Raw genomic sequence first — 27,091 nt, 5'->3', positions numbered from 1 at the left:
AGACGTTTGAGATGGGCAGGGCATGTAGCACGTATGGGCGAATCCAGAAATGCATATAGAGTGTTAGTTGGGAGGCCGGAGGGAAAAAGACCTTTAGGGAGGCCGAGATTTGAGGGAGGTGGGATATGATGATAGAGACTGGATTAATCTTGCTCAAAATAGGGACCAATGGCGGGCTTATGTGAGGGCGGCAATGAACCTCCGGGTTCCTTAAAAGCCAGTAAGTAAGTAAGTATAGTTTTCCATGAATTTCCAATGACAGAAGGAATTAATCAAGCAATCGCTGTTTCTTGCATCCGAACTTCTTGATAATAACACGCCCTTGTATTAAAAAGGTTTTATATTATTACTATTAATCTCGATTCTATGCACACCCATGAATTTTTGTGTAATCGTTACAAACTTTGGAGTTGGATGTTCTTTGCTTAGCTTAGCTTTGGAAAAGAAACGTCATTTAAGCAACAATGACAGGCCTGCAGAACTCGGAAGTATGACGTTAGCCTCACTCCACTTCTATTGGGGATGATCGACTTCCGCCCCGAGAATGAATGTTGATGCAGCCGAGCGTAACTAGAACGCCGTGACCGCACAGGTAGAATAGGTGGGTGGGGTAAGAAAGGGGAGGAAAGCAGTCGCTCTCAAGAGCTACAGTTCTGCAGGCCTGAACAATGATGAAGGGATAGCATGCCTCCGCAGAGTAACGGGAAACCAAAAGGTGGTATGCCGTGGACTGTCTTGGAATATGTCTTACGATCGCATGCAGAGTATTGATATTGATGGCAAGGTAACAGTTCTGTACAGCACACAACATTCAAGATAAGATAATTAGCACTAATTGTGGCTTGTAGTGCAAGGATAATATTCCTTTAGCATGTTTCTTAATTGCTATTGTATTCAAATACTTAAAATAGATCTTTTAGTGCAAGAATAATAATTGCAGAAGCAGCATATGTCAATGCGCCACACTTAGGGACATATGCTGTTTGTGCAATCCCGATTCAGTTAGTTTAACATGTTCCTGAATTTAGGGCCGAATTCATAGTCAACACTTATCGTAAGGAAACCCTTAAGCAGTTGCTTATAATAATTTCCAATTCATAAATCCCACTGAAGTGAACACTTATTCAAATAAGGTAGCTTGTCAGCTTACTCAAGTGTTTCCTCATATGCATTGTAATCAGCTGATTCGATATAAATAGATGATGATTATGATTTAATTTAATTTATTGAGTTCTGTAATTAAAATTAAAATGAGTTTCGGCAAGCAAAAGATATATCAGAGATATGGAAAACCCTTTAGAGATGTATAATGACCAACAATTTACCGTTTCGACAAGAACACTGTTGTGAATATTCTGGTGTCTCTCATTTCAATTCACAATACAACCATGAGGCTTACCGATTTCGCCACTGCTGAAAGTACTGGTTGCTTTGAGATTTTATGATACAGCAGCATTTCAGGTAGATTTAAGTGGCATTTTTTTTTTCGAAAAGTATCACGTCCCAACAAAGTGTTATTTGCATTTTTGTTTGTATTCTACCCAACAAATAAGCTATTAAAATTTGCATAATTATATCATTTCCACTTTATTTAGCATAAAAATAACTGAAAAATAAATTAAAATGATTTACTTACAGGAATATTTCCGGAGTTTGCATTAAACTCAACTGAAATTTTGTTCCATGTCAATTTCTTCTTTTGGAGAGAAAAATTATTATTATTTTTTTTTTTTTTAACTTTCGACGATATCTCCATATTTCATAACTAGTTATCTTAGCTCACTTTTCTTTTCTGTAAAATGCTTTCTGGACATCTTGTATAATTTTTAGCTCTATAATATTTACTTCTGTATTTTTGTATAACAATAATGCCGATTTAACAATTTGAAGGCGCTGGAAAACAATTGAATGTAGGAAAGCGCTCACGTCTAGCCATGTTGCCATATTTATTTCGATGTCAAGGGAATGCTCAGGGCATATGAATGAGTAGCGTCTCTGCAATACGATCTAAAATAAGTCCTAAGGAAATGCTCATTACTTAAGTGTTTCCTCATTTTATAAGTGACGACTATGAATTCGACCCTTAGTCTTGAATATTTTCTTTAATAAATCACTTCAAACCAATGTGAATATAGTATCGATTGTGTACGAAGATATATATTTTTTTGTATTGGACTCATTGTGCACCATTCTTTAGCAATGAAAATTAACATGGTGAATAAACATTATTTTAAAAAATACATTACAAAGATGAGTAATATTCATCGTTCTTAATTATGTTGGAATGGAAAATAACAATGAAATAAAATATGTATAAAATAGTAATTACATACCGGTGAGCGTATAATAGTAATGAAACTGTGTAGCGTACCAGGGGGTGTTGCAGGTGTGGGTGAGGGTGAGGTAGCGCACGCCGACGTCGTACATGAGGCGCAGCACAGCCAAGCGGCTGTCGATGGAGTGGCCGCCCTCCACGCCTATCAGGCTGCCGATCCTCTTGTTCTGGAAAGCCTTCGTTATGCCTGCAACGGGAAACTATCGCTCAATCCCATCCACTATCATTTTATTATTCCTGAATCTCCAAAATTTACAGTTCAATTGAAATGAGAGTTATAATGTGACGTCTCATGCAGTAGCTAGATGGCAGCTTAGTGAAATTGATAAAACGTTGTTAAAACCTCAATCCGTTATTTGTGATCTGGGCTACAAATAATCAGACATACGAGGCGTGTTCTTAAAGTAAGTTCCGTTTTCAATTATAGCCGTCGCATCGCTGCAGTCGTTGTTTTGTGCATGCGTGTTTTCTTCTTCAGTCCTCAGACAAGCTGTGCATGCAGTTTCAGAGCTTCAGTCCGTGTGTGGGGTTAGTTGTGATCAGTTGAAATGTTTAAAGTGATCGAGCACCCCGCCGACTGTGAGATGCGCTCTGTTATCCGTTTCTTGAATGCGAGAAACATCAAACCAGCTGACATTCATCGTAAACTTTGTGAGGTGTATGATGATGATGCCATTAGTGATGGAATGGTCAGGAGATGGCCACACACAGCTCGTGACACCCAAAATCTCATCTCGAAATTTGGTTGGGAACAAATTGTCCATCCCCCTACTGCCCGGATTTGGATCCGAGTGACTTCATCTCTTCCTGCACCTCAAGAAGTTCCTCGGTGGTCAACGTTTTGATGGCGACGATGAAGTGAAAACAGCAGTGCGGGAGTGGTTCGCATTGCAGGCGGGCGAATTCTACAATGAGGGGATAGAAAGACTTGTGCGACGACTCGATAAATGCCTCAATATTGGTGGAGATTATGTTGAGAAGTAATTGAAGTGTGGGGAATACAATGGAACAAAAATGGTTTGTAAATAACTTCCCGTTTACTTACTACACCCTTTTGGAACTTACTTTAAGAACACGCCTCGTACTACAGAATGGGTTAAATAATGTCTTTTCATTAATCCACCAAGTGAGAAAATTTCTACCTATTTTTGCAAATGTATGAAACTTGTCTCTTATGATTTTTTGGGTGTTAAATTAATGTTGCATCCCAGAAATGTATAAGTTACCGTCAGCCGTGGTGACGAACTCCATGTCGTTGGCATACTTGTCCACCAGTCGCTTGATGACGTCTATCTGCTCCATCGTCTGCTCCACGGCGTCCTTGTACTGGGACACACACGACACGTACGCCGCCCAGAACTGTCGACAACACAGCACAACAGCTTGTAGGGGCAGTACGAGATGTTGCACTATACTAAGAGCCAGGTTATGAACCAACTAAACTGGAAGCAACGTTCTATTGCTCTCTTTCTGAGCTCTATTGCCACATAGTAGCGCGAGATTCAAAGCATGTTCAGCATTTGTCACCGATATGTTTAAAATAACTACTGTCTACAGTTCTCGATAACACTATCAACAATATTAGTAATTAAAATTACTGTTTTAAGAAAGCACGAGCTAATGACGCTGGTACGAAATGCGACTCGTAATGCACGTGGTACTGCAAATGAACTGGGAAGTTTGGCTACACTGTCTCCGCGATTCCGTTGCCAGATTTTCGTTAGCAGACGACATTTTCACGTGAGGTCCAATGAAAAGCTCCGTTCTTCTTCCCCCTCCACCCCGCCATACTCAACATGTCATCGCTGCACAGGCTACCCCTCTAACCCGCACTTTCCTCTCGCCCTGCCAACTACTTCCTGTTTAGTCGGTTCATAACCTGGCGTTTAGTATGGCAACTGTCATCAATATTATAGATTACGAATAAAAAGGCAGGGATTCACCCACGTTTATGTTATTGTGAGGATGTTTGGAATTTGAAATAAAAGTTTGATATTGTTTTCACATCTGTCTTCAAACTTCCCGCATTTTTAAATTCAACAAGACTTCCTTCTCGTTAACTACTTCATAATCGCTTCCTCATTCCATGAGGCCTAGTGTAGAGACAACAATGCAATCGATAGTCGAAACGATTCACACATCAGTATGACGTCAATGAGTTCACATTGTAATGAATAATAATAATAATAATAATAATAATAATAATAATAATAATAATAATAATAACAACAATACTGTCATTAGATAGCATTGAATTCGTTTGGAAATTAACACAACAGTTGAGGACTTTAGAATCAAACTATGTAAATTAATTGAAGACTCCACTGCAAGAATGATGGATGTCACTTTCTTGTCGAAAATGAACTAAGATTGTCAATGCATAGCTTAAGGCATGTAGAATGTACCTACAGAGTTATATGGCATTAACACTGATAGTCATTGTCCAGTAATGATCGGAAAATCACAGTTAAGCTTTGAGCGCTAAGCATTTCAAACTTTCAATTGCTTCTCCTGCAAAATGTATTCCAAATGACATCCATCATTCTTGCAGTGGACTCTTCAATTATTTTTGTCTTTTGCTCCTCCTCAGTATCAAACACCCGCATTTGTGTACGAATAATAATTTTTGATTAAGTTAAAATGAAGTTTAGTATTTGGTTAATCTTTCACACGTTAAAAATATCCCGAAGCGTAGCTGTGCTATGATACAAGTTTTTAAACGTAGAACTAAACTTTAGAATGTGCCAGCATTAATGACCTACCGTGTCGAGCCTCGAACCAAAGAAGAGGAGAAACAAATGAAGATCAGTAAAGATGCCTATGCAATGTATTCCGAAATTATCCCTGGACCAAAAACTTCGGCTAGCTTAGTAGATGTTAAAAAAAATCAAGTTAAAATGAGTAATGCGTTTAACCAGGGAATAAAGACAAGTATTTCCCCTGAACCGAAATATTGAAAAAAAAAATCGCCGAATTAAAAAAAAGTATTTTCACTAGAATGATTATACATTTCTCTGTGCAGTTAGCTTTGGTTTATCGCTACTTAGCCACTTACCCGTATTCTAGATCGTTCCTAGCGAACAATAAGTACAAACATCTGAATCACAGAAACATCTGAATATCAGTTCATATCAAAGCCATCTATGTATATATCCTCTGATTGAGGTTCTGGCTGATATGCACATCTATTACCAGGCAGTACAGCTCACTTGACGATATGTGTCAGAGGAAGAACAATTGTTTGTATGCATCCGAAGTCTGACTAGTGTAATATGTAGCTAATCGGCGATGTATGCAATGGAGGGGGAAAGGAACTGGCCACTCTACCCTATTATCTCCTGGCCTAGTCGCCTCATAAGTGGTGCCTTCTTGGTATCATTTGCGAGGTTCAGACCTGTCTTCGGTCAGTTGACTAAACAACAACACAATGTATATTCACAGCAGCTCTGTTTTCACTGCACACTGAAGCGAGTTCGCACTCTCGCTAGGGGCCTTCGCTGTCGTTTTCGTTCGGCTTCCTACACACGAGCATTATTATGAGTCTTTTCTGAATCCTTGTACCCACGGCCACCCCTCTAGTGCATTTCGCTTGAATTTCTTGGGCTTGTTTGAAATGTTCAGTTTTGAAACGCTCTTGCCAAATTCTGAGTCATCATATCCACTCTGTTTAATTTTTTTTATTCACTTTATATTCATATATGTTTATCTTAATTTTCTTTCTACAAAATTTATGTAAACATTTAATATTGTAAAATTCATGTAGGAGAGTATACTGAGTCCTTCTGGGCTACCTCCAATGGGAGGCAGTTATTATTATCTTATCTTATCCACAAACTAATGTAGTAAGTCGTGGCCTAAGGCATCATGCGCACTGGTTCGAGTCCTCATGGGAAAGGAATCTTGTTACGAAATTTCAGCCATTGTATAGGACCGGTGCCCACCCGCATCGTGATAAATTTGGGTCGACCTTGGGTTGTCGTGCCACGGATTGCTTGCTGCTACACTGGTATGCCCTACCTGCGCGCCCACCCTGCCTGCCCGCAGCCTCTGGAGGTCCGTGAAGCAGCTGCTGCAGCTCCACACGGGGTCCGCGCTCAGGTTCCTGTCGAACGTGAAGTTCTCCAGCTGGTTGTGCATCAGGACCTTCAAGTTGTACGCCACGTCGTTGTGTCTGCAATGACAGTGACAAGTGAAAGTTAGGCGCGATTTTAATAATAATAATAATAATAATAATAATAATAATAATAATAATAATAATAATAATAATAATAACATGCCATGAAGGCACTTGGGGGGCATGGAGGTAGAGCCCCATGCTTTCCATGACCTCGGCACTAGAAGGAGATAGTGTGGTCGGCACCACGCTCTGACCGCCTTTTACCCCCGGGAAAGACCCGGTACTCAATTTTTATAGGAGACTGAGTGAACCTCGGGGCAGTTCTGAAAGTTTGACAACGAGAAAAAATCCTGTCACCACCTGGGATCGAACTCCGGACCTACCAGTCCTTAGCCAGCTGCTCTACCAACTGAGCTACCTGGCCACCGAGTAATAATAATAATAATAATAATAATAATAATAATAATAATAATAAATATTATTATTATTGTTATTATGTTAGAGTTGAAAGGGCGAAGAAACTCATAGCTTGTATTTCTCCGGGGGGGGGGGGGAGTCCGTGTCGTAAACTTGTCGCTCGTAAGAAAAGCTGACAGGTAAAATCTGTTGGCCATTTCTCGCCCACGTTCAACTTCAGATGAGGTTCTGGCTGGTTCTACAGCTGTCAAGAGAAAAAGTGACCGCTCTCTAGAAACAAAGTTCCCTTCGGGAAACTCCGCTACAATTCGGAAACAGGCGATGTTACATGTTGTTGGACCACGTTTCCTGATATCTACAGTTATAAAATTAAAGTATTCTCCGTCTTACTGTTATAGCGTAATGGTAGCATTTCGGGCCAGTATTCTTGAAGTCGTGCGTTCAAACACAAACTAGTGCTTTTGTCTCTTTTATGATTGTTTTAGTAATAAACATCAGGTTCACGAATATATTATGCCATGACTTTATCATTATTTATCATGACATTATGCCTGCAAATGGAAAGAAAGAAAGATTATATTCTCAACAAAAATATGTTTCGTGACATAAACAAAACAAACTTACTGGCGTCTGCCTTAGAAAATTCAAACAATTGAAATTTTAAAAAATAAAAAAGAAACAACACAAGAAACCACTATTCAATATTTAATTCATCTTCCTCCCATCTCGATCATACCTTGCAGTCGAGTGCGCATGGAATCGACCAGTCTTTACAGTTCTCAGCCTCGGTATCCCAGGACGAGTTTCCACAAATCAGGACGTCTGGAGGGGGAATGGGCCAATATTTCGGCATATTATGCTTCTTTACTTGTGCCCTCGTAGCTCAGTCGGAAGAACGTTGGAATTTAGATGTCAGTGTCTCAGGTTCAAATCCTCGTCACTCTTTTTCATTTTATTGTTACAGGATAGTATAATGTAATAATATAAAAAGAAAAGACTAAAACTGGTATTATGTAACTGCATTATTTCAAATCTAACATTAAATTTATATTAATTATATCGCTAAAGAACGATAACAAAATATAAATGTTAACTTGAATATTATTTATAACGCTAAAGAACGATAACACTACTGGGTGTTCATTTCAAAGTGTGTCATGACGTCACTGTTGTTGGGTCACCGATTTGAAGCGAGTTTCAGCTTATATGTTAGAGAAGTTGCCTATTATTTAAGGCGTTCTTCAATCTGAACTTGAGAACGTGTACGGTATAACTTGAACGTCGTAGCAACAGATGGCGGTCTGTACGGTCTGTGTGCTACCATAACCTCTTTCGAACTGTGTTTTGCGCCGGCAAGTCGTACGCAGGGTATTTGTTATCATCGATTGTGTACGGCAACATTCCACAACACAAATCAAATGCTCCGTGTCCATGTTGACCGTCGAAGTTAATGTCGACAAATACGTAAGTAATCGTCTTAACCCTCTCCCCATATCCCGACAGTACGTATTTCCAAACAGTTCACATTCCTGCCACTACCGGCGTTACCGTACGTATTGGTACGTACTCTTCAGAATGAACGCCGTACTTGCTAGGCAACTTCTCTGCCTCTTAGGTTATACTCCTCTGCGGAAGTGTAGGAAGATTGAATTCTCTAGGCTCATCGGCTAGCCACATGACGGCATACAGCGAGCCATGACACATTTTGAACTGAATACCCAGTAGAGCTGGGGACGGAGCGAGTAGAACTGTTGAGTTACTCGGTTCTATCGGTTTATGTGCTTGGCAGCGGAGCACCGAAGTTACTCGGTTAACCGTAGCCGTTACCGGTCAGTTCAAACAGAGTTCGCGTGTTTTACTTAATTCTAGCAGATAACAACGTAGGTACCGTACTGTTGTATTTAAATATTTTCTGCTGCAAACAAATTATTTCCTTACCCCCAAGGCGGGCTGAAAGGCCTCTAGTATTGAAGAGGAGTCCATCCTATTATATGACCTGTCAAGTGGGCCTAATGAACACTGACAGTCTGAACATGTTATTGTACATAATAATAATAATAATAATAATAATAATAATAATAATAATAATAATAATAATTATTATTATTATTAAAGTCCAGGATAACAGAGAATGTATGGAATTGAACGGGTTACATCAGCTCCTTGTTTATGCGGATGACGTGACTATATTAGGAGAAAGTCCACAAAAAATTAGGGAAAACACGGAAATTTTACTTGAAGCAAGTAAAGAGATAGGTGTGAAAGTAAATCCCGAAAATACAAAGTATATGATTATGTCTCGGGACCAGAATATTGTACGAAATGGGAATATGTTGTTGTTGTTGTTGTTGTTGACAAGTGCCTTGCATTTGGCAATGAAGCCATCAGCAGTCGTGCTTTCCAATTCTTTTGAACTGTAGTTTCTTCTGATCTTAATGCTTCACAGGTCTTCAAGTGGTCGAAATGGAAATATAAAAGTTGGAAATTTATCCTTTGAAGAGGTGGAAAAATTCAAATATCTTAGAGCAACAGTAACAAATATAAATGACACTCAGGAGGAAATTAAACGCAGAATAAATATGGGAAATGCCTGCTATTATTCGGTTGAGAAGCTTTTATCATCCAATCTGCTCTCAGAAAAGCTGAAATTTAGAATTTATAAAACAGTTATATTACCGGTTCTTCTATATGATTGTGAAACTTGGACTCACTTTGAGAGAGGAACAGAGGTTAAAGGTGTTTGAGAATAAGGTGCTTAGGAAAATATTTGGGGCTAAGCGGGATGAAGTTACAGGGGAATGGAGGCAGTTACATAACGCAGAACTGCACGCATTGTATTCTTCACCTGACATAATTAGGTGACCTCATCAGTCATAATTTTATTTGTATTTATTTCTACGAATTATGTTATCTAATTACTTTAATTTATCAATAATATTACTCTTCACCAAAGAGAACATGGTTGTATTGAAGGCTAGTACTGCTATAAAATAAATAAGCATTATGTTCTTCAGTTTAAGATTCCACGTTTTATTGATTATTTTATCCACTTTCCGTAATAGTCAATAATTCTGTGTGTTATTTTTAAGTGTTTTAGGCAGCGCTTCAGGGAATTCCGTCCAGATCAAGACGTAACTCATAAATGAACACGATTGTGAAAGGAAAAATATGTGTAGTTACGTGAGGAGCAACTGGATTCCTGTCCCGTAGGATTTCCCTGATACTTGTCCTTGTTAGTCCAGCCTGTCATTTTGGTTTCGCTGTTGTACTGCGTGATTCATCTGACGTCGCTACACGTGTCTGCTTCCTACACAGCCGTATAGTCATGGTTTAAACAGAACTTTACTTGAAAGCGTTTGTTTGACATGTAAACAGATAACAATGTTGTTTCAGCGACATACGTACAAGACGTTTGTGTGCAAATTGTACGTAATAGTTCAAGTAAGCTTCTCAAAGCCATCTTAAATTTAGTTGACCTGAAATTCTTGTCTCGTGACACCAACAACGGCATCGGAATGCGTTGAATTAATTAAAATTATTACTCACAAGGGAATTATTACTCGGATAATAACGAAGTTTCTCCTCAAACTGCACTCATCTTCAGAGGAGATACACAATTATTATAAAAAGATTAACTGCCCATCCAACTGTGAGGGTATCTAAATTGAAAGTGCTGTTAAGAAAGAAGAACGCATGCTTGGACAGAGTATTGGTAGGCATCGTCCCTGTTGCACTACTCTGCGTCAGCTTGGGGCCTGTTTCTCAAAAATACTAGTTTAGTAGTTGACCAGTTACTAGTTACCAGAGCATATTTCACCAGCTCTAGTAGATTCTGTTTCTCGAACTATTTTACCAGTCTAGTAACTTGTGACAATGTTTCACTAGTCACATGATCTCTTTCACTAGTCAGCTGATTGAGTTCATTTGTTTATAGTCATTGGTAGGTATTGTTATTTGAGGTTAGGAAGGCTAAGTTTTTTGTGTTTTGGTTCTTACTTCTCTCTTCTCTTGAAATTCCATCAATTGAAAGCAAATTAACTATACTCAATATGATTAATGACTCAAAGGATATAGCATTCGGTGCGTTTTCAAGCATAATAACAAAAATGATGAAGTAAACGACTGGACAAAAAATTTGTAATATGTGAGGCTATGGAACTGATACTTCAGAACAAAGATTATGCATACGTTAGGGACACTTACTGGCCCAACATTAAGAAAGCAACTTTGACGAGTACCAATTCAAGTTCACAGTATCATAATATGAACACATTATGTAGCTAGTGGGTCTACTGCCGACATGAATGCCACTTATGACTTGAAAAATTAGCTATTTTTTTTTTTTTTTTTTTTTTTCAATTTTGCGTTTGATCTATTCATAAATTAGTGTCGTTTTGTATTTAATTTGTAGGCTAAAGTTGACAATGTCAGAAGAACTGGCGTGGAGGAGGAAAGCCAGCAAAAATTACTGCAGTTGATGAATTGGTATTAGATTATTAGGAAAAAAATTCTGCATGTGTTGCTGGTCTAGGACAGATGGCATTGGAAAATAATCAACATCCCGATTTGTAGAGCAATTTGTATTTGAAGCTTTGCTGATAATGCATGATTTCTGTTTGTTTGTCTTGTTATGGCAGGTCCCACTACATTTAACAACTCTCCAAGCTTTTCAGCACTTTAAACCGTTCATTATATTTCAACAATGCTCCCGTAAAGGAATAATAATTGTTCTTTCTCGATATAGTTTTTAGCTCTTCTCACAACAACTTCATCACTACTTCAATCGGAATCACTAAACCACATGTATTAAAAAATAAACACAATATTTTGTTTTGATTCTCTGAGAAAGATTGTTACTGGTAAATGATAATATAGCAATCACCAGTCTTTAGAGTCTTGTAGGAATATTCCTGTTGAATACTAGCATAATCAACTAGATTAGCATTTTGAGAAACAGAATCTCTTATGAACTGGTGAAATCGACCAATATTACTAGTCTGTGAACTGGTAACTACTACTTTACCCTTGTAGTTTCTAGAAACACAGACTTGTAAAATAAAGTATTATTACTACAGTACAGACTAATATTACTAGTCCGTGAGTTTTGAGAAATAGGCCCCTGGTCAGCACTATCTAGCCACTTCCCGGGGTTACTCGATAGTCCAGCGATGTCAAAGCAAGCGCATTTTCCTGACCTTGACGTCGTGCGCGGGCATTAAGCGCTAGGTATGCTAGGAGGAATAAGCAGCCTGTTGGATTAAGGAAACAGTGGTGCACAAACTTCAAACGGAACGTGAAATTTTATGTCGTTATTTTTATATGGCTTCTTTCTGTTGTTTCTATATTATCTGTAAAACAAAAGTACTAACACCTATTTCTTAGCCTAATATTGCAGTTGTGTTTTAAACGTTAATAACATAATAAAGAGTAAAGAAGGAATATTCACACAAATTCCATAATAACTACAACTATACTGTACTAAGTGAATTAAACACATCATTCATAAAGAAAGTGTTATCCCAAAGAAAGACACTCAATATCACATGATAACTTGAAATTGATATTGAAGGTATCTTTAGCTTTATAAAAGTAATTAAAACAATATTATAGTACAAAGCAAAGTTGTCTAGGTATATGTTTTAACTGTAACTAATATTACATAATAAAACTCTTATTGCATTATGCTTTTAGGTGATATTGGTGCGCAACTTTCTGTTATCAGAATATTAAATTATCTCGAAATCTGCTGAAGCTATAGAGCTGACGCTTTACCAACACATACGCACATATCTTTTGTTTGTGATGTAACGGTAGTTGCTTTGTTAATTCATTTCCTTACAACCATTTTCCATGCGAATATTTTCAAACATTTTAATACACTATCTTCAGTAATACGTATTTACGATATATTATATTTACAAAACATTGTTTTAGTACCTGTAAAGCTACTAAACAAACATATCTGAAATTTTCACTTTTCTGTAAAAAAGTTGAGAAAATATTCCTTTTGGATAAAAAAGCAAAGTTGTAAAAAATGAGCATTAAAATTAAAACTTACATTCTTATAATGCACTTATACTTCTCAGACAAATCTAAAAATTACCATGGATATAGTTTTAATAAGTTCTCTTCCCTTTATCTATTGAATCAGTGCTGGCCATCCCTGAATATAGCTCGACCAAGCGGCATATACCACCTCTTTCGTCTGTCTCTTTCCTTTCCGCTGTAAAGCGCTCAGGCTCTCCTGGGCTCTAAAGCGCGCGCTTGCTCCTATGGGCATCAGTTGACATCACTGCGACAGTCTTTTATTCAAGCTGTAATTTCGGAGATTTGTAGTACAGTCATTTGGGGTAACTTTGTATCACTTCTGTCATATTTTATACTTAACTAAAATAGTGTGTGCTGAAATTCATGTTTAAGAAAACTGCTTATTTTATGGATTCAGACATAATAAACATAAAAAATCATATTTTACATAGGCGAAATTTGACATTTAATGGTAGTAAAAAGTTACACGGCTAATTGGGGAAACTTTGTACAGTCCCAGAAACAAAATTTGGGCCACCTGGATTTTATTTCCGAGTCTGTACCACATAATATGTGTTTTCCTATTAAATTCAATTCTTTATATTCTCCTTCAAATTCAAGGTAATTTTTGACCGTACAATAAGAAAATACGTGAAATTTTATTTCATATGATCTCACAAAAAACGTTTATTGAAAGCATAGGACATTTACTGTAACAATAAAATATACTAGCACTGCAGACGAAAATATAAACACAATTTGTTTATTACCTACATACAAGTTCCATATAAATTAATTTTAATTCGCTAATCATATTCTTCACAGTGTGAGCATAATCAGTTCATATGCGCGCATTTCATTTACCAACCTATTAACTTTCTTTATTACTTCAAACTGGTCGGGCCACATCTAATATGTGACTGGTTCTCAGTTAATAAATTGGTATTAAATTGTAACAAAACTAATATAATTCAATTTAAATCGTGTCCAAATTCAATTTCGCAAATTTCTAGCGCAATATTTCACAATAGATCCCTATTAGAAACAACAACAACAACCAAATTTCTTGGCTTAAAAATCGATAATGTGTTAAATTGGCAAAATCATATAAAAGAAATTACCCCAAACTAAATTCAGTTTGTTTTGCTATTAGATCTATGCAAAAGATAGTAAATATCAGTACCTTAAAAACAATATACTTTGCATACTTCCACTCGGTAATGAGTTTTGGAATAATATTCTGGGGAAATTCCACAGATAGTAACAGTATATTCCTACTACAAAAAAAAAAAGAATAATTAGAATAATAGTAGGTGTTAAATCTAGGGAATCGTGTAGGACTATTTAAAAAAAACTACAAATAATGCCCATGGCTTGTCAGTATATCTTTTCATTAATAATCTTCCTTGTATGTAATCGTGAAAACTTTGTAATTAATTCAACAGTTCATAGCATAAATACACGTCAAAAATGACTTTCATACTCCATCGGCAAGTCTATCGTGCTATCAAAAAGGAGTGCGTTATATGGCAGTAAAAATTTTTAATAGCCTCCCTATCGATATAAAAAATGAAACTCAACACCTAAGATTATTTAGGGCCAAATTAAAGAAGTATCTAATTTCTCACGCCTTCTATTCTGTAGGTGAATTCATGACATTCAATAACACTTCATGAAATTGATACTAAAACTTTGTGTTGTACTAGTATAGGCCTACTATATTGTGAATCTCGTCTGTATATATTTCATCTAGACTGTGACTATAAATTAAGATTTTATAATAGTATTAAGTTTTTTTGACTTGTTTCATATTGTAGCTGTAAGCAATGTATGAATACCATGGAATGTTAATAAATGCCATACAATACAATACAATGCATTTCCTTCTTGACCATACAACTGACTTTGTATCTGTAGATGGGCCCATGCACTGACTGTAGGCTTACCAGGGAACAGTGATCCTTAATATGAGATTATTACAAAGTCAAATTCGTCCTAGCACAGAGCACCAACATTCTCGGTGAAAACATATTTGGCCTCACAAAATTATTTGTGTTTAATTTTCAATTTATTCACTAATGCTTGTCTTGGGATGAAATACAAACGTGCAGCTTCTAGTTGACCAAGTTTTCCGGTGTTTACATCATCTGGTGCCTGCTGCAACGCTTCCCTGGAATACCTCGCCTTTATTGCATACTGTCTCCTCTCTGGAGAATCTTTTCGACCTCTTGTCATATAAAAATTTCAACGCATTATGGAAATCGAAGACGAGTATAAAAATCGGAACAGTAGTTGAATAAACAGGGTCAAAGAAATTTCAGTAATAAGTCAATTATGCGGGACTTAATAAAAAGATTAATTCTTCAATACAAACTTAAAGTCTGTCTGTAGTAGATCTAGTAGTTACATTTTATATCAATTTTATGTAATAATTGTCTCATGTTATTTAATAATCAAATTAATTACGTTTATTTATAATCACATTTAAATTCTTATAATGGAATCAATGTTATTATGAAAACTTTGCAGCGGCATAAGGTAACCCTGGAATCGAGCCAAAGCAGCACTGTCGGATTAATTTTATAATAGGGATATATTATGCGAAGTTTTACCGTTGGATGGCAGGAACGGAGCGTTCAGTGCGGCGCAACATGTTGTAGGGCTATGTTATGTCATATGCTACAGTTGATTACGTTCTCCCGCTTATTGGTTTTCTGTACGTGTCAAAATTATATTTACAACTATTTTGTGTAACCTAGTATAATTTAATACACTCAGGAACAAAAAAAAACCGGACACTTCTATATTTGCTTGTATTTTGTTGCCTATTATTTCAAAATGAAACAAAACACATTTAAACAAAATAATGTTTCATTTAGCACCTTATACGACAACATTTGAAAAAAAATCTCTGATGAGAAAATTTACAAAAAATTACAAAGGGCGTATAACTATGGCATCGTTTGGTCTAACTGTTTTTTTCATTTTATAGTGCCTTAAACATTAAAAACTCTTTTTAGTAACGGGTATTACCCCCTCTGGCTTGAATAACTGCATCCATACGTCTTGGCATGCTCTCAATTTGGTTAGAAATGTCTTCTTGAGGAATAAGTTCCCATTCTTCGCCAAGTGCTCGCCTCAACTCTTGTAACGATTCTGGTCTCGGTCGTCTATTCTTAACATGCCGTCCCAGCATGTCGCACACGTGTTCAATTGGGTTCATGTCTGGACTCCTTGCTGGCCATGGAAGAACATGGATTCCCACGTCTTGGAGATAATCTCCGACCACATGAGCAATATGCGGCCGTGCATTATCATGCATTAAAACAATATTATCGCCTACAAATTGGCCAAATGGCACAACATGATCAGCCAAACATTCATTTATATACCTATCAGCTGTTAGTCTTCCATTTTCAACAAAAACCAACTCTGTACGAGCATCCGTACACACTCCTGCCCAAATCATCACTCCACCACCTCCATACGGCACATCTTCGGAAATGCAACACTGTGAAAATCGTCCTCCCCTCCTTCTCCAAACTCTTTCACGTCCATCAGGTGAGCACAGATTGAAACGGGATTCATCGGTGAACAGAACACAGCTCCACTGTCCATTTCTCCCATCCCTGTGATCATTTGCAAAACACAGTCGTTCAACTCGATGCATTCTGAGAAGTCTGGGACCAGTTGCAGGTCTACTTGATATCAGTCCACTTGCTTTCAACCTCCTTCTAACTGTTTTGGCCGAAATTGGGCGTCCATGCATGTTAACAAATTGCTGGGCTACACTAGTAGCTGGCAGGTTGCGCTCCCTAAGAAGTCTCAACACCATATACCTGTCTTCATTAGGATTTGTAGCTCTTGGACGACCCGAACCTGGTCTTCTGGTATATTCTAGGGTCTCTCTATACCGTTTTATGGCATCATGGGTTATGCTTCTAGCCATATTCATAACATTTGCAATGTAACGTACACTGCGTCCATCATCGTAAAGGGCTACAGCTCGAGCCACATCTTCAGGTCGCATCTTGTTTTAAGACAAATGTTACAACCCCACTTAAACTCAGAAAATGTAAAAATAAAGAAATAACGAATGATAACGATAATGAAGCACAAAATGGTTGAGACAAAATTGTTATAGCTGAGACTCCGAAAGCAAAATTGGAATATTTGGTTGTAATGGCTTGTTTATAAAACAAAAAACAATCAACAATGTATACACGTCTCCATAACAACAGATGGCTACCATAATATTGTATGAGAAGATAATGTTTTGCAAAATACCAGCAAATATTAAAGTGTCCGGTTTTTTTTGTCCCTGAGTGTATTATATTTTAAGTTACAATTATTAGGAAAATAAATAAATAAATAAATAAATAAATAAATAAATAAATAAATAAATAAATAAATAAATATGATTTTATTAATTTTTATTTTTCCTCTTCCAGAATGAAACTATAGCCACAATTCCTTACTTGAAGTAGATCTGAGGCGCAATTTAATTAGTTATATTTTTTAAGGTTTAAAGCATATTATATTCACAATATTTTGGTACCTGATTGAAGACAAAAAGCAACGAGTGGCAATGCTCGTGAATACTGGAACCAGCTCTCATTGCGTATCACTAGTTTAAGCATGGCGCTACCCTTTACAACAGTCATACATAATATTCGAACTTGCATCCAATTCCATTCGAAGAGAACAATGTTAAAGTCATTTATGAAGTTGAACTCGTTCAGATTACCAACCGCCGCCGTCCTTGGTGGGCTGTAACAGACCCTGTGCGGGGTGCTTCATCTGTGAAGTTTTCTTCCAAGGTCCAATTTGTACGTAAAGCGTAAATTGCGCAGGAGAATAATGGAGAGCTGCATATGAAACAAAATTAATGTGGTTTTATGGATTTAGCAAGCTTGCATCATCATCCGAGCCATGACGTGGAGTAGGAGGTGATGTTTGATCTGAGATTCGTTTAATCCAAGCCGTAGTATACATTACCATTATCTAGCTCCTCTCGATTACCAGCAGTGCAGCATGATCTTCCGGGTTTATTCTGTACCTCCGTGTTACATTTCTCTTGGATAAAGAATACCGAACAATCATTCAGCTAACAGGGAGTTGGAGAGCACCGCCCACATGTAGGGGAGAGTCGGGTAGTATCGGACATCGGGTGATATCGGACAGTGAGTTTCTTTCATCTACCACCATATGGTAGTACCTGAATGACATGGTTACGTTTCTCTATGCGACATCACAGAAACGTAACCATGTCAATCAGGTACTATCATCGTGTGGTAGATGAAAGAAACTCACTGTCCGATATTACCCGATGTCCGATACTACCCGACTCTCCCCTAATACTGAGCACCATGAAATCAAATAGGTTAATAGGCATATAATAATAATAATAATAATAATAATAATAATAATAATAATAATAATAATAATAATAATAATAATAATAATGATTTATGGAGTTGCGGACAGGAAATAATTTTCTCAGATAAAAAGATCGGCATTTTCTTCATTTCATTTTTGCTATTTTCTAATAATTTCTATTTCATTTTCTCTGAAGTCACATATTTCTTCAAATAAGAAATTTCATCAAATAAATTATTTCATCCAGGTCAAGTCCGTGTATGTTTGAAGAAAAGTTATGGACTGTCTTTTCAAACCTGTCTCTTTCCGGAGGAGATCTCAGTACATAATTTACTTTCCACAGACAGGCTGTCTCATCTTGTGAATGAATGCCCCAGACACTGAGACATTGCACAGCATTTTCATAAAATTATAATAACACTGAAAATCTGGGAGTGTCTGAGGACAAATTATTAAATTTGGGGACATTGTAGGGACGAACTTTGTTGGGGGGGGGGGAAACTGATACGTCTGATAACCTTCTCCCTCTAGTGATGAGGTTAGGAACACTACGTGCAGGGAACACCGCTGGCCAGCTTGCTATATCTCTCTTCCTGTTCTGCATACTTTGGAAGTTTTAAAAGAAAATCATGATTTAAACACATTATACTGTACGAACCAATTATTATTGGAAAAGAGTATATTTATTATTTCGCTGATTGTATATCAAAAAATATTATAATTAACTTTGCCTATAACAAGCAAAGCACTATAGAAAGTCAATTGTGATCTTTCTCAGGGAACTGAGAGCATTGAAAATATTTTGAAAGTCTTAACTGACATGCATGTTCAAGGAGCTTCTCACTTCAGCAATATCGCGAATAATACGGCACCGGAATTAAGTATCTCTGTGTACGTAGCTGACCGGGAATGCTGTAATATCCCATTTTAATGCTTTTTTCAGTGATACAGATATTGTCGAGATTAGGAGTCAAAAAGTTAACAGCTCTCGCTTTACCTCACAGATCTTATATTGGACACCGACACTGCAGAAGACTGTTTTACAAGAAATATTTTTATTTCATTCCTCGATGATTTAAGAGGACAATTAAATGAAAGATTCATTAATCATAAATAAATGATTTCAACATTATATTTGATATTGCTAAACCAATTTACTGAACAGAAATAAATTCGGAGAGAGTACAGGTAACTGTTATTGCTGAATCGTTTTCTATGTTCATTGACAATGATGGACTGAAACCAGAATTACTCGTAATTTCAAATAGGTCTGCGGAAATGTAAATGGAAAAATAGTACATTATGCAACGCTCGTATGAAAATTATGAAACTCGCTTGCGCTCGTTTCATAAACGTACTCGCGTCTTAATTACTACCATTATAGGCAAGTTTCATAAGACTCTTTATGCTCGACCATATTTCTAACTTGAAATTATTCATAAGTATTCACGCTATTCTTATCTGACTGGGGAGCGGAACTGACCTTATGCAATATCTCGTAAATTGTGAGATGTGCGCAGACGCGAAAGTATTGATTTTTTCCGAGAAACAAATGTCATTGACCTTGATATAATCTAGAGAGTAAAATAAACATTAATCTTGATATAACCTTAAAATTGATTTAGACATTGAAAAACGAGATGACAAATTGAATTTATTTGAATATTATTTACAATTAACGCTAATTATTACAGTAACAGAACATAACCTTCTGCGACAGTATTGGATTTACAGCCTCCGTGACGTTTCGCTAGTTGCCTTTCGATTGCATATCCGAGAATAATCGATACTTGCGCTTTCATTTTGCTACAATGGTGTTTTCTGATTGGTGGAACACCTGAATTTTAATGAATAGGTGTACTTTAATGAGGTCCATTTAAGGGCTGCTACCAGGTGTATAATTACTACATTTCGGCATGGTCGAGCATAAAAGAAATAAAAAAAATTGATTGATCAGAGTATATGCTTACAGAGTTATCTCAATATAAAGACCTTTTTTTGCAAACGTTACGTTTCTTAGCTTTAACTCCTGTGTCTACAGCGACACCTGAAAAATAGAAGGTTGAAGAATTACATTCGCAATTGCATGTGAGACAAAAACCTGTGGCCTCGCTTAGATGTCTGTTCATAGCAGCATTGCCATTCAAATCACACCTGGACAAGTGATAGAGAAGTTTATCAATGCTGCTTCTCGTAGATGTATAATGTGAACTACATCATTTAGTCAGTTGTGTACCGTACGTAACTTCATTGTGTCATCCCCTCCCGAAAAGTAATTCTGGCCACGGTGCTGACTCCAGCCAGCCGGGTATCGATACTCAGCCCGCGGGATGGCAAGTCCTCGCTCTGTGACGCAGCTTATGAAATCTAGACAGCACAGGGTGACATCGCACATCACGAGATAAGAATGGCGTTTATCTGGGATTTAGTGCCTTGTAAGCAGTTTCCGGACATCTTGGCGGCTGTAATCTCTGTCAATACAACAGCTGACAGCGAGTGCTTGATCTTCACAAGTTCCAACAAAATTCAGATTCATCATCGCTGTCATCATCATATTTTCATAGTTCAATCGTCCACTGACGGTGATCCTAAAGAAAATAGATGTGGATTGGAAAGAGAGAAGGCTGTGCAGCAGTGGCGGCTGACTGACTGAGGCAAGTGAGGCCGGGCCTCAGTCACTTGGCTTAACTGAAATCAAATTTTGTGTTTTTATATAATGTATTAGTTATTTGAATGAAGCAAATATCGCTGTAGAAGCATTTGAAAACTTTGATGTATATAGACCTGTTTTGCAGTAAAATTTGTTCCTGAGGCCAGAATCGTTCGTGCCGGGTCTGTCAATGCATTTCATGTCCTTTCGCGGGCTTTGAGTTTACGCTTGAAACGTTGTAGCTGAGGCACAATTCGTCTGGCCTGGTCAGGTTTCACTCCCCCCATCCATGGGCCGGCCTTAAGGGTAGAGTGGGGTGGGAATAGCAGTGGTGACTTGTTGTCCTAACTAGGCCATAAATAACAAAATTCCAGCTCTTTGGCAGACAGAGACCCACTCGATTCTCTTCCCTTATGTCTTAGTTTATGACTTAAGCGAGGGTGTTCTACTATTGTACTTCGTAGTACAGTAGTGAATCTGGGCCAATGTTATATATTTAGGGAAAATATAAACAGAAACAAATGAGAGAAATAATGCTGGAGAAGTTAATTCATTGTTAGAGTGTCCTTTTTCGAGAAGAAGTAATACTGAAAGAAAGGAAATTTTTAAATAAAGACAGAGACTACCGAGATACCTACGACATCGCTGATAATTTTTCTGACACATAATCTTAAAACGCGAGTTTCTATTGCATCCTGGTATGGGCAACATAAATGGTTCAGTGGTAATGTGAGGCAAAATAGACTTCTCTTGGCCTTGTTTGTTGCTGTCAAAGGAAAAAAAATAAAAAGAGAAGAAAGAAAGGGAAATTTCAACACATAATGTGGGTTGCTTCATCACACTAAAACAATCACTGAAACTCACAGCATAACAGCTTATTTGGTGAGTGAAATTATTATTTTTCATTGATAGTAATAAGAATAGACTAATAATAGTAGTAGTAGTAATAATAACAATACAGTAATAATGATAGTAGTAATATAATAACAATAATAATTAATATCATAAACAAACATTTCCTATCGGAAGCACTTAAACTATGTAGTTGCATCTGGCCTCACCGAGGATTTCAATCACCGGCCGCTACTGCTGTGCAGTAATCTTTATATGAACCAACGAGTGAAAGTAAAGGCTCATTCATAATGAAAATTAAACATAACGTAAGCGTTAATTTAAGGATATAAACGTTACGGTAAAATCAAGAAGTCATACCATCATTCACGATGGGAACATAAACATAACAGCAAACATACTTGGTAACCATGGAAACATAACAACGACGCCATTTCCTCATATTCTGTCGTATACTTCAGCGCTCCACGATTGTGTTCTGTTTGCAAATCACGTAAGCATAAGCATGAAAGTTTGGAGTTTGCAAACTTTCATGTTAACGTCTTACGGTAATGTTTATGTCAATGCTTATGTGAATCATTGTGAATGATCCTATTTGGTAGCCTGGGCGCAAACTTCTGTGTTTATGTTACGGTTATGTTTAATTTTCATTGTGAATGGGTCTTAAGGATAGGAGAAGAAACGTCAGAAGGAAGTGAATTAGGGAGAGGAGTATGTCAAGGATGCTCTTTATCACCTACCCTGTTCAACATCTACTTGGAGGATTTAGTGAAGAACTGTTTTCAGAACATGGGAGGAGTGATAGTAGGAGAAAGAAGATAAAGTGTATAAGATTTGCTGATGATATGGCGTTGTTAGCAGAAGAGGAGATGATACTAAGGGATATGCTACTGGAGCTAAATGACAGCTGTGACCAGTGAGATAAATAAAAATAAATCGAAGACCATGGTCATAGAAAGAAAAATAAAGCAGGTAAAGTTTCGAATTCTAAATGAGGCAGTAGACCAAGTGGACAGCTTCAAATATACTTGGGGTGTACTGTAAGCAGTAACATGAGCTGCTGCCAGGAAGTCAAAAGGAGTATAGCAATGGGAAATAAAGCTTTTAATAGAAAAAATAGCATCTTCTGCGGATCTCTGGAAAAAGAACTGAGGAAGAAACTAGTGAAATGCTTTGTGAGGAGTGTGACATTGTATGAGGCAGAAACATAGAATTAGACGAAGTGAAGAGAAGCGAATAGAAGCATTTGAAATGTGGATATGGAGAAGAATGATGCTGAAACTGATCAGGAAGAGGGAAAGGAATTGGTTGGGTCACTGACTGAGAAGAAACTTCCTACTAAAGAATGCACTGGAAGGAATGGTGAACGGGAGAAGAGTTCGGGGCAGGAGAAGATATCAGATGATAGACAACATTAAGATATATGGATCATATGAGGAGAAAAAGAGGAAGGCAGAAAATAGGAAAGCTGGGTTTGCAGTGAAAGACCTGCCCTTGGGAAGAACAGTGTGAGTGAATCATAAATATAGTTCGTCTTAAAGTTGCTGGATTTTTCATTTCCTACGAGATCCTCGGATTCTCTGCGCCTTTTATTTGCCATTTCATAAACAATGCACAGGTTGATGACGCAACACCAATGAAAATTACGTCACTCCGTCCGTTTCAGTTGAAGGCTCTGCGCATAAAGTTACAGGATCGTAACAGCCCTGGACCTAGGCTCTATCCCTAGACGATGATGATGATGATGATGATGATAATAAACAATAATTTTGTAATTTCTGCTAAACTGAGTTCAACCAGCGTGAACTGTGAAAAATCGCCACGGCAAGGAAGACATCGGCAGAGTCCGGGGTCAAAAGTGAGCTCATTTATCTGCCGTGCCTGATAATTGAGTTAATTCGTAGATTCAAACATTCTGTTTCTTCACTGTGACACGGTGCAAAGATATGAGACCCTGCACCATGTTGACGGCATGGTAAAACTCTTAGGCCCAATTGTATAAAACTCTCTGACTAAAGATCATCTTTGATCGAAGATCGAAAGGTGAACCGAGTTCAGACACTTCTTCTATTGTATAAAACTTTTCTGCGATCAAATTACCTTGGTTCAAATGCAATCTAAGTTCACGTGAAAAGGATTTGGCAACATCGCATAAACAGGTGAAATACGTGATGCGCAGACCATGTTATACAGGTTTGTTCAGTGTAGCCAATCTAGCGACTTTAACTCTTTTTCAACAACAATTTCTTTTAACTTTTATATTGCTTAAATAGGGATTTAGTGATCTTTTTAGCACCCCATAGTGACAAAATGTAAGCTTTCTTTGTTGATAATGAGAAATCTAGCGACTTTACAACTACTTTTTGGCGATTTTCCGTACACTCTGTTGCAGACACTGTTTTTTTTTGTGCAATGTAAATAATGGCGGACAATAAGAAGAAGGCTGACTGTTCTCCAAGTTGTTATCATGTTATGGTGTTTGATACTGCTAACATAATAAAGCTTTATAAAACGACAATTTTCGTTTACTAATACAGTTAATTGAAAATTTATGAATGTACCTATCATATCCATTAATAATTAATGGTTGTTATAAACATAATATAATTATAGGTTATGTTATTTGATACTGCTGAACACGATAGAGCCTTATAAAATATAAGAATGTTTGTGTATTAAGGCAAGAAATTGAAAGAAATATATATAAATGTACCTAATATATCTATTAATTTTAATAATAATGGATATTTTATTTGCACAATCTGTCACTCGTATATTTCAAACGGAAAATAAATAACTGAACTTGGATCATCTAACTTAATCGGAGAAATTTCTTCAGTCAAAGTTGACTTTAGTTTGAGACAAATTAATCTCAGATTAGACTTTATACAACACAAAATTCCAAGTTCAGCTGAAACAAGGATCAATTTAACCTCTGATCTAAGATTAAATGGTTTATACAATCGGGCCTTATTGTTCACCACCGTTGAGCGAAATGGGATAATGACCACAGTAGCCTATGTAGTGGAAAATCGTACAACTTACTTTGAGGAAATGAACTGTACGGGAAAGTTTTTCTAGACACTTTATATTATTACAAGTAACTACTCACCCGTCCACCAGGGGCACCTCGTCGAGAATGGCCGAGCCAGTCAGTTCTTCTTCGCTGCCCCCCAGCGTGGCGGCCAGCACTATTGCAAGGATGACCAAGGCGCCCAGCAGAACTCCGCCGGCTATCAACCAGGCCCTGGGGACTGGCAACAGGCGATCGTTATTCTGAGTTTGGATCAGTTCTGAAGAGGCGAAGACTAGATCAAGGAAGACACTAAAATGAGAACTGCAGTGCGTTTCATACTCTAGGGACTAGGGCGGATTTAAGCATATTTGCAAGTTTTATTCCTTAGTTGCAAATCACATGCCACCATTATATACAGTAAGTCATATTATATATACAGTAATATGATTGATGTTCTGGCTGATATGTACAGCTGCCAAAAAAAGTGGCCGCACTCGTGAACAGCGAATATTTTCTAAGTCTACTTCGGATCACGATGATGTTACACGATGCAATGCACTTGTAGAAGCAGTTTCGGAACTATGGAGTTATTCGTTATCTGCGTCTCGTAGCCCAGCGGTAGCAAGCTTGGTTAATGGTTAATGATTCGAAGGTTGTGAGTTCAAGTTATCATTTTGTTATCGTTCATTAGCGATAGGCCTATAAATAATATTCATATTATCATTTGTATTCTGTTATCGTTTTTAGCGATATAAATAATATTCAAGTTATCATTTTATTTCGTTATCGTTCGTTAGCGATAAGTATAAATTAATAATATTCAAGTTATCATTTGTATTCAGTTATAGCTCTTTTAGCGATATAAATAATATTCTAGTTATCATTTGCATTCTATTATCGTTCTTTAGCGATATAAATAATATTCTAGTTGTCATTTATATTCTGTTATCATTCTTTAGAGATATAACTAGGCCTAATATAAATTTAATGTTAGATTTGAAACGACACAGTTACATAATACTAGTGTTAGTTTTTTCTTCTTATATTATTACATTATACTATCCTGTAACACAATAAAATGAAAAGGAGTGACGAGGATTTGAATCACAGACATTAACATCTAAATTTCAACGATTTCCATCATTCTTGCGGCTGAGCTACGGAGGCACACGTAAAGAAGCATATGCGGAAAAATTGACCCATTCCCCCTCCAAGACGTCCTGATGATTTGTGGAAACTCGTCCTGCGATGCCGGGGCTGAGAACTGTAAAGACTGGTCGATTCCATGCCCACTAGACTGCAAGGTGTGATCGAGATGGGAGGAAGGTGAACCAAATATTGAATCCTGGCTTTTTGTTTTGTTTTTTGAACTTTTAATTGTTTAAATTTTCTAAGGCAGACGCCAATAAGTTTGTTTTGTTTATGTCACGAAATATACTTTTGTTGAGAATTATAATCTTTCTTTCTTTCTTTCTTTCTTTCTTTCTTTCTTTCTTTCTTTCTTTCTTTCTTTCTTTCTTTCTTTCTTTCTTTCTTTCCATTTGCAGCCATAATGTCATGATAAATAATGATAAAGTCATGGCATAATACATTCATAAACCTGATGTTAATTACTAAAACAGTCGTAAAAGATACAAGAATACCGTAATTGTATTTTCGCTCTCTCTTAAAAAAAAAAAAACAAAAAAACATAAAAAAGCACTAGGTTGTGTTTGAACGCTCGACCTCACGAATACCAGCCTGAAACGCTACCAGTACACTACAACAGTACGACGAGGCAGGCTTTAATATTTAACTGTAGATATCAGGCAGTGTGGTCCAACAACATGTAACATCGCCTGTCTCAGAATTGTAGCGGAAATTCCCGAAGGGAACTTTATTTCTAAAGAGTGGCCACTTTTTCTTTCGACAGCTGTACATCTCACTTGACAATATGTGTCAGAGGAAGAACAATTGTCTGTATACATCTGAAATCTGACTAGTGTGATATGTAGCAAGTCGCCAATGTATGCAAAGGAGGAGGAAAATAACTGGCGACTCTACCCCATTATCCCTTGCCTTAGTTGCCTCATGAGTAATGTCTTGTTCGTGTCGCTTGTGGGGTCCAGACTTGTCTCCGGACAGTTGACTAAACAACATATAAGTATATTTAAGCGGTTAATGCATATTTTACCTTTTAGTGCACATAAAAGCATATTATGTCAATTTTAGCATCTGGCGCTTCAACGAAAATTAAGAATAGGGAAAATAAAAAAAAAAAAATGTAATACAGAAGAAACGTATACATTCGAACACATT

The 27,091-nt window shown here is 37.1% G+C and overlaps 1 protein-coding gene and 1 long non-coding RNA gene across 2 annotated transcripts in view; one reads left to right on the top strand and one right to left on the bottom strand.

Annotated features, from left to right (window-relative positions):
* The window catches only part of LOC138713923 (uncharacterized), a 130,234-nt gene that overhangs the window by 38,264 nt on the left and 64,879 nt on the right, over positions 1-27,091 (top strand). The window lies entirely within an intron of this gene.
* The window catches only part of LOC138713921 (dipeptidase 1-like), an 84,583-nt gene that overhangs the window by 19,127 nt on the left and 38,365 nt on the right, over positions 1-27,091 (bottom strand). Inside the window, exons 2-5 of the mRNA XM_069846459.1 lie at positions 24,890-25,031; positions 6,353-6,506; positions 3,562-3,694; positions 2,372-2,522 (exon numbers count right to left, since the gene is read on the bottom strand). Of these exons, the coding sequence (XP_069702560.1) occupies positions 2,372-2,522; positions 3,562-3,694; positions 6,353-6,506; positions 24,890-25,031 (580 nt within the window). The remainder of the gene's footprint in view (positions 1-2,371; positions 2,523-3,561; positions 3,695-6,352; positions 6,507-24,889; positions 25,032-27,091) is intronic.

This window comes from Periplaneta americana, chromosome 14 (genome assembly GCF_040183065.1).
Source record: "Periplaneta americana isolate PAMFEO1 chromosome 14, P.americana_PAMFEO1_priV1, whole genome shotgun sequence".
NCBI lineage: Eukaryota > Metazoa > Arthropoda > Insecta > Blattodea > Blattidae > Periplaneta > Periplaneta americana.
Note: the sequence above shows the minus strand (reverse complement) of the source record. Positions and strands in the feature narration are given on the sequence as shown.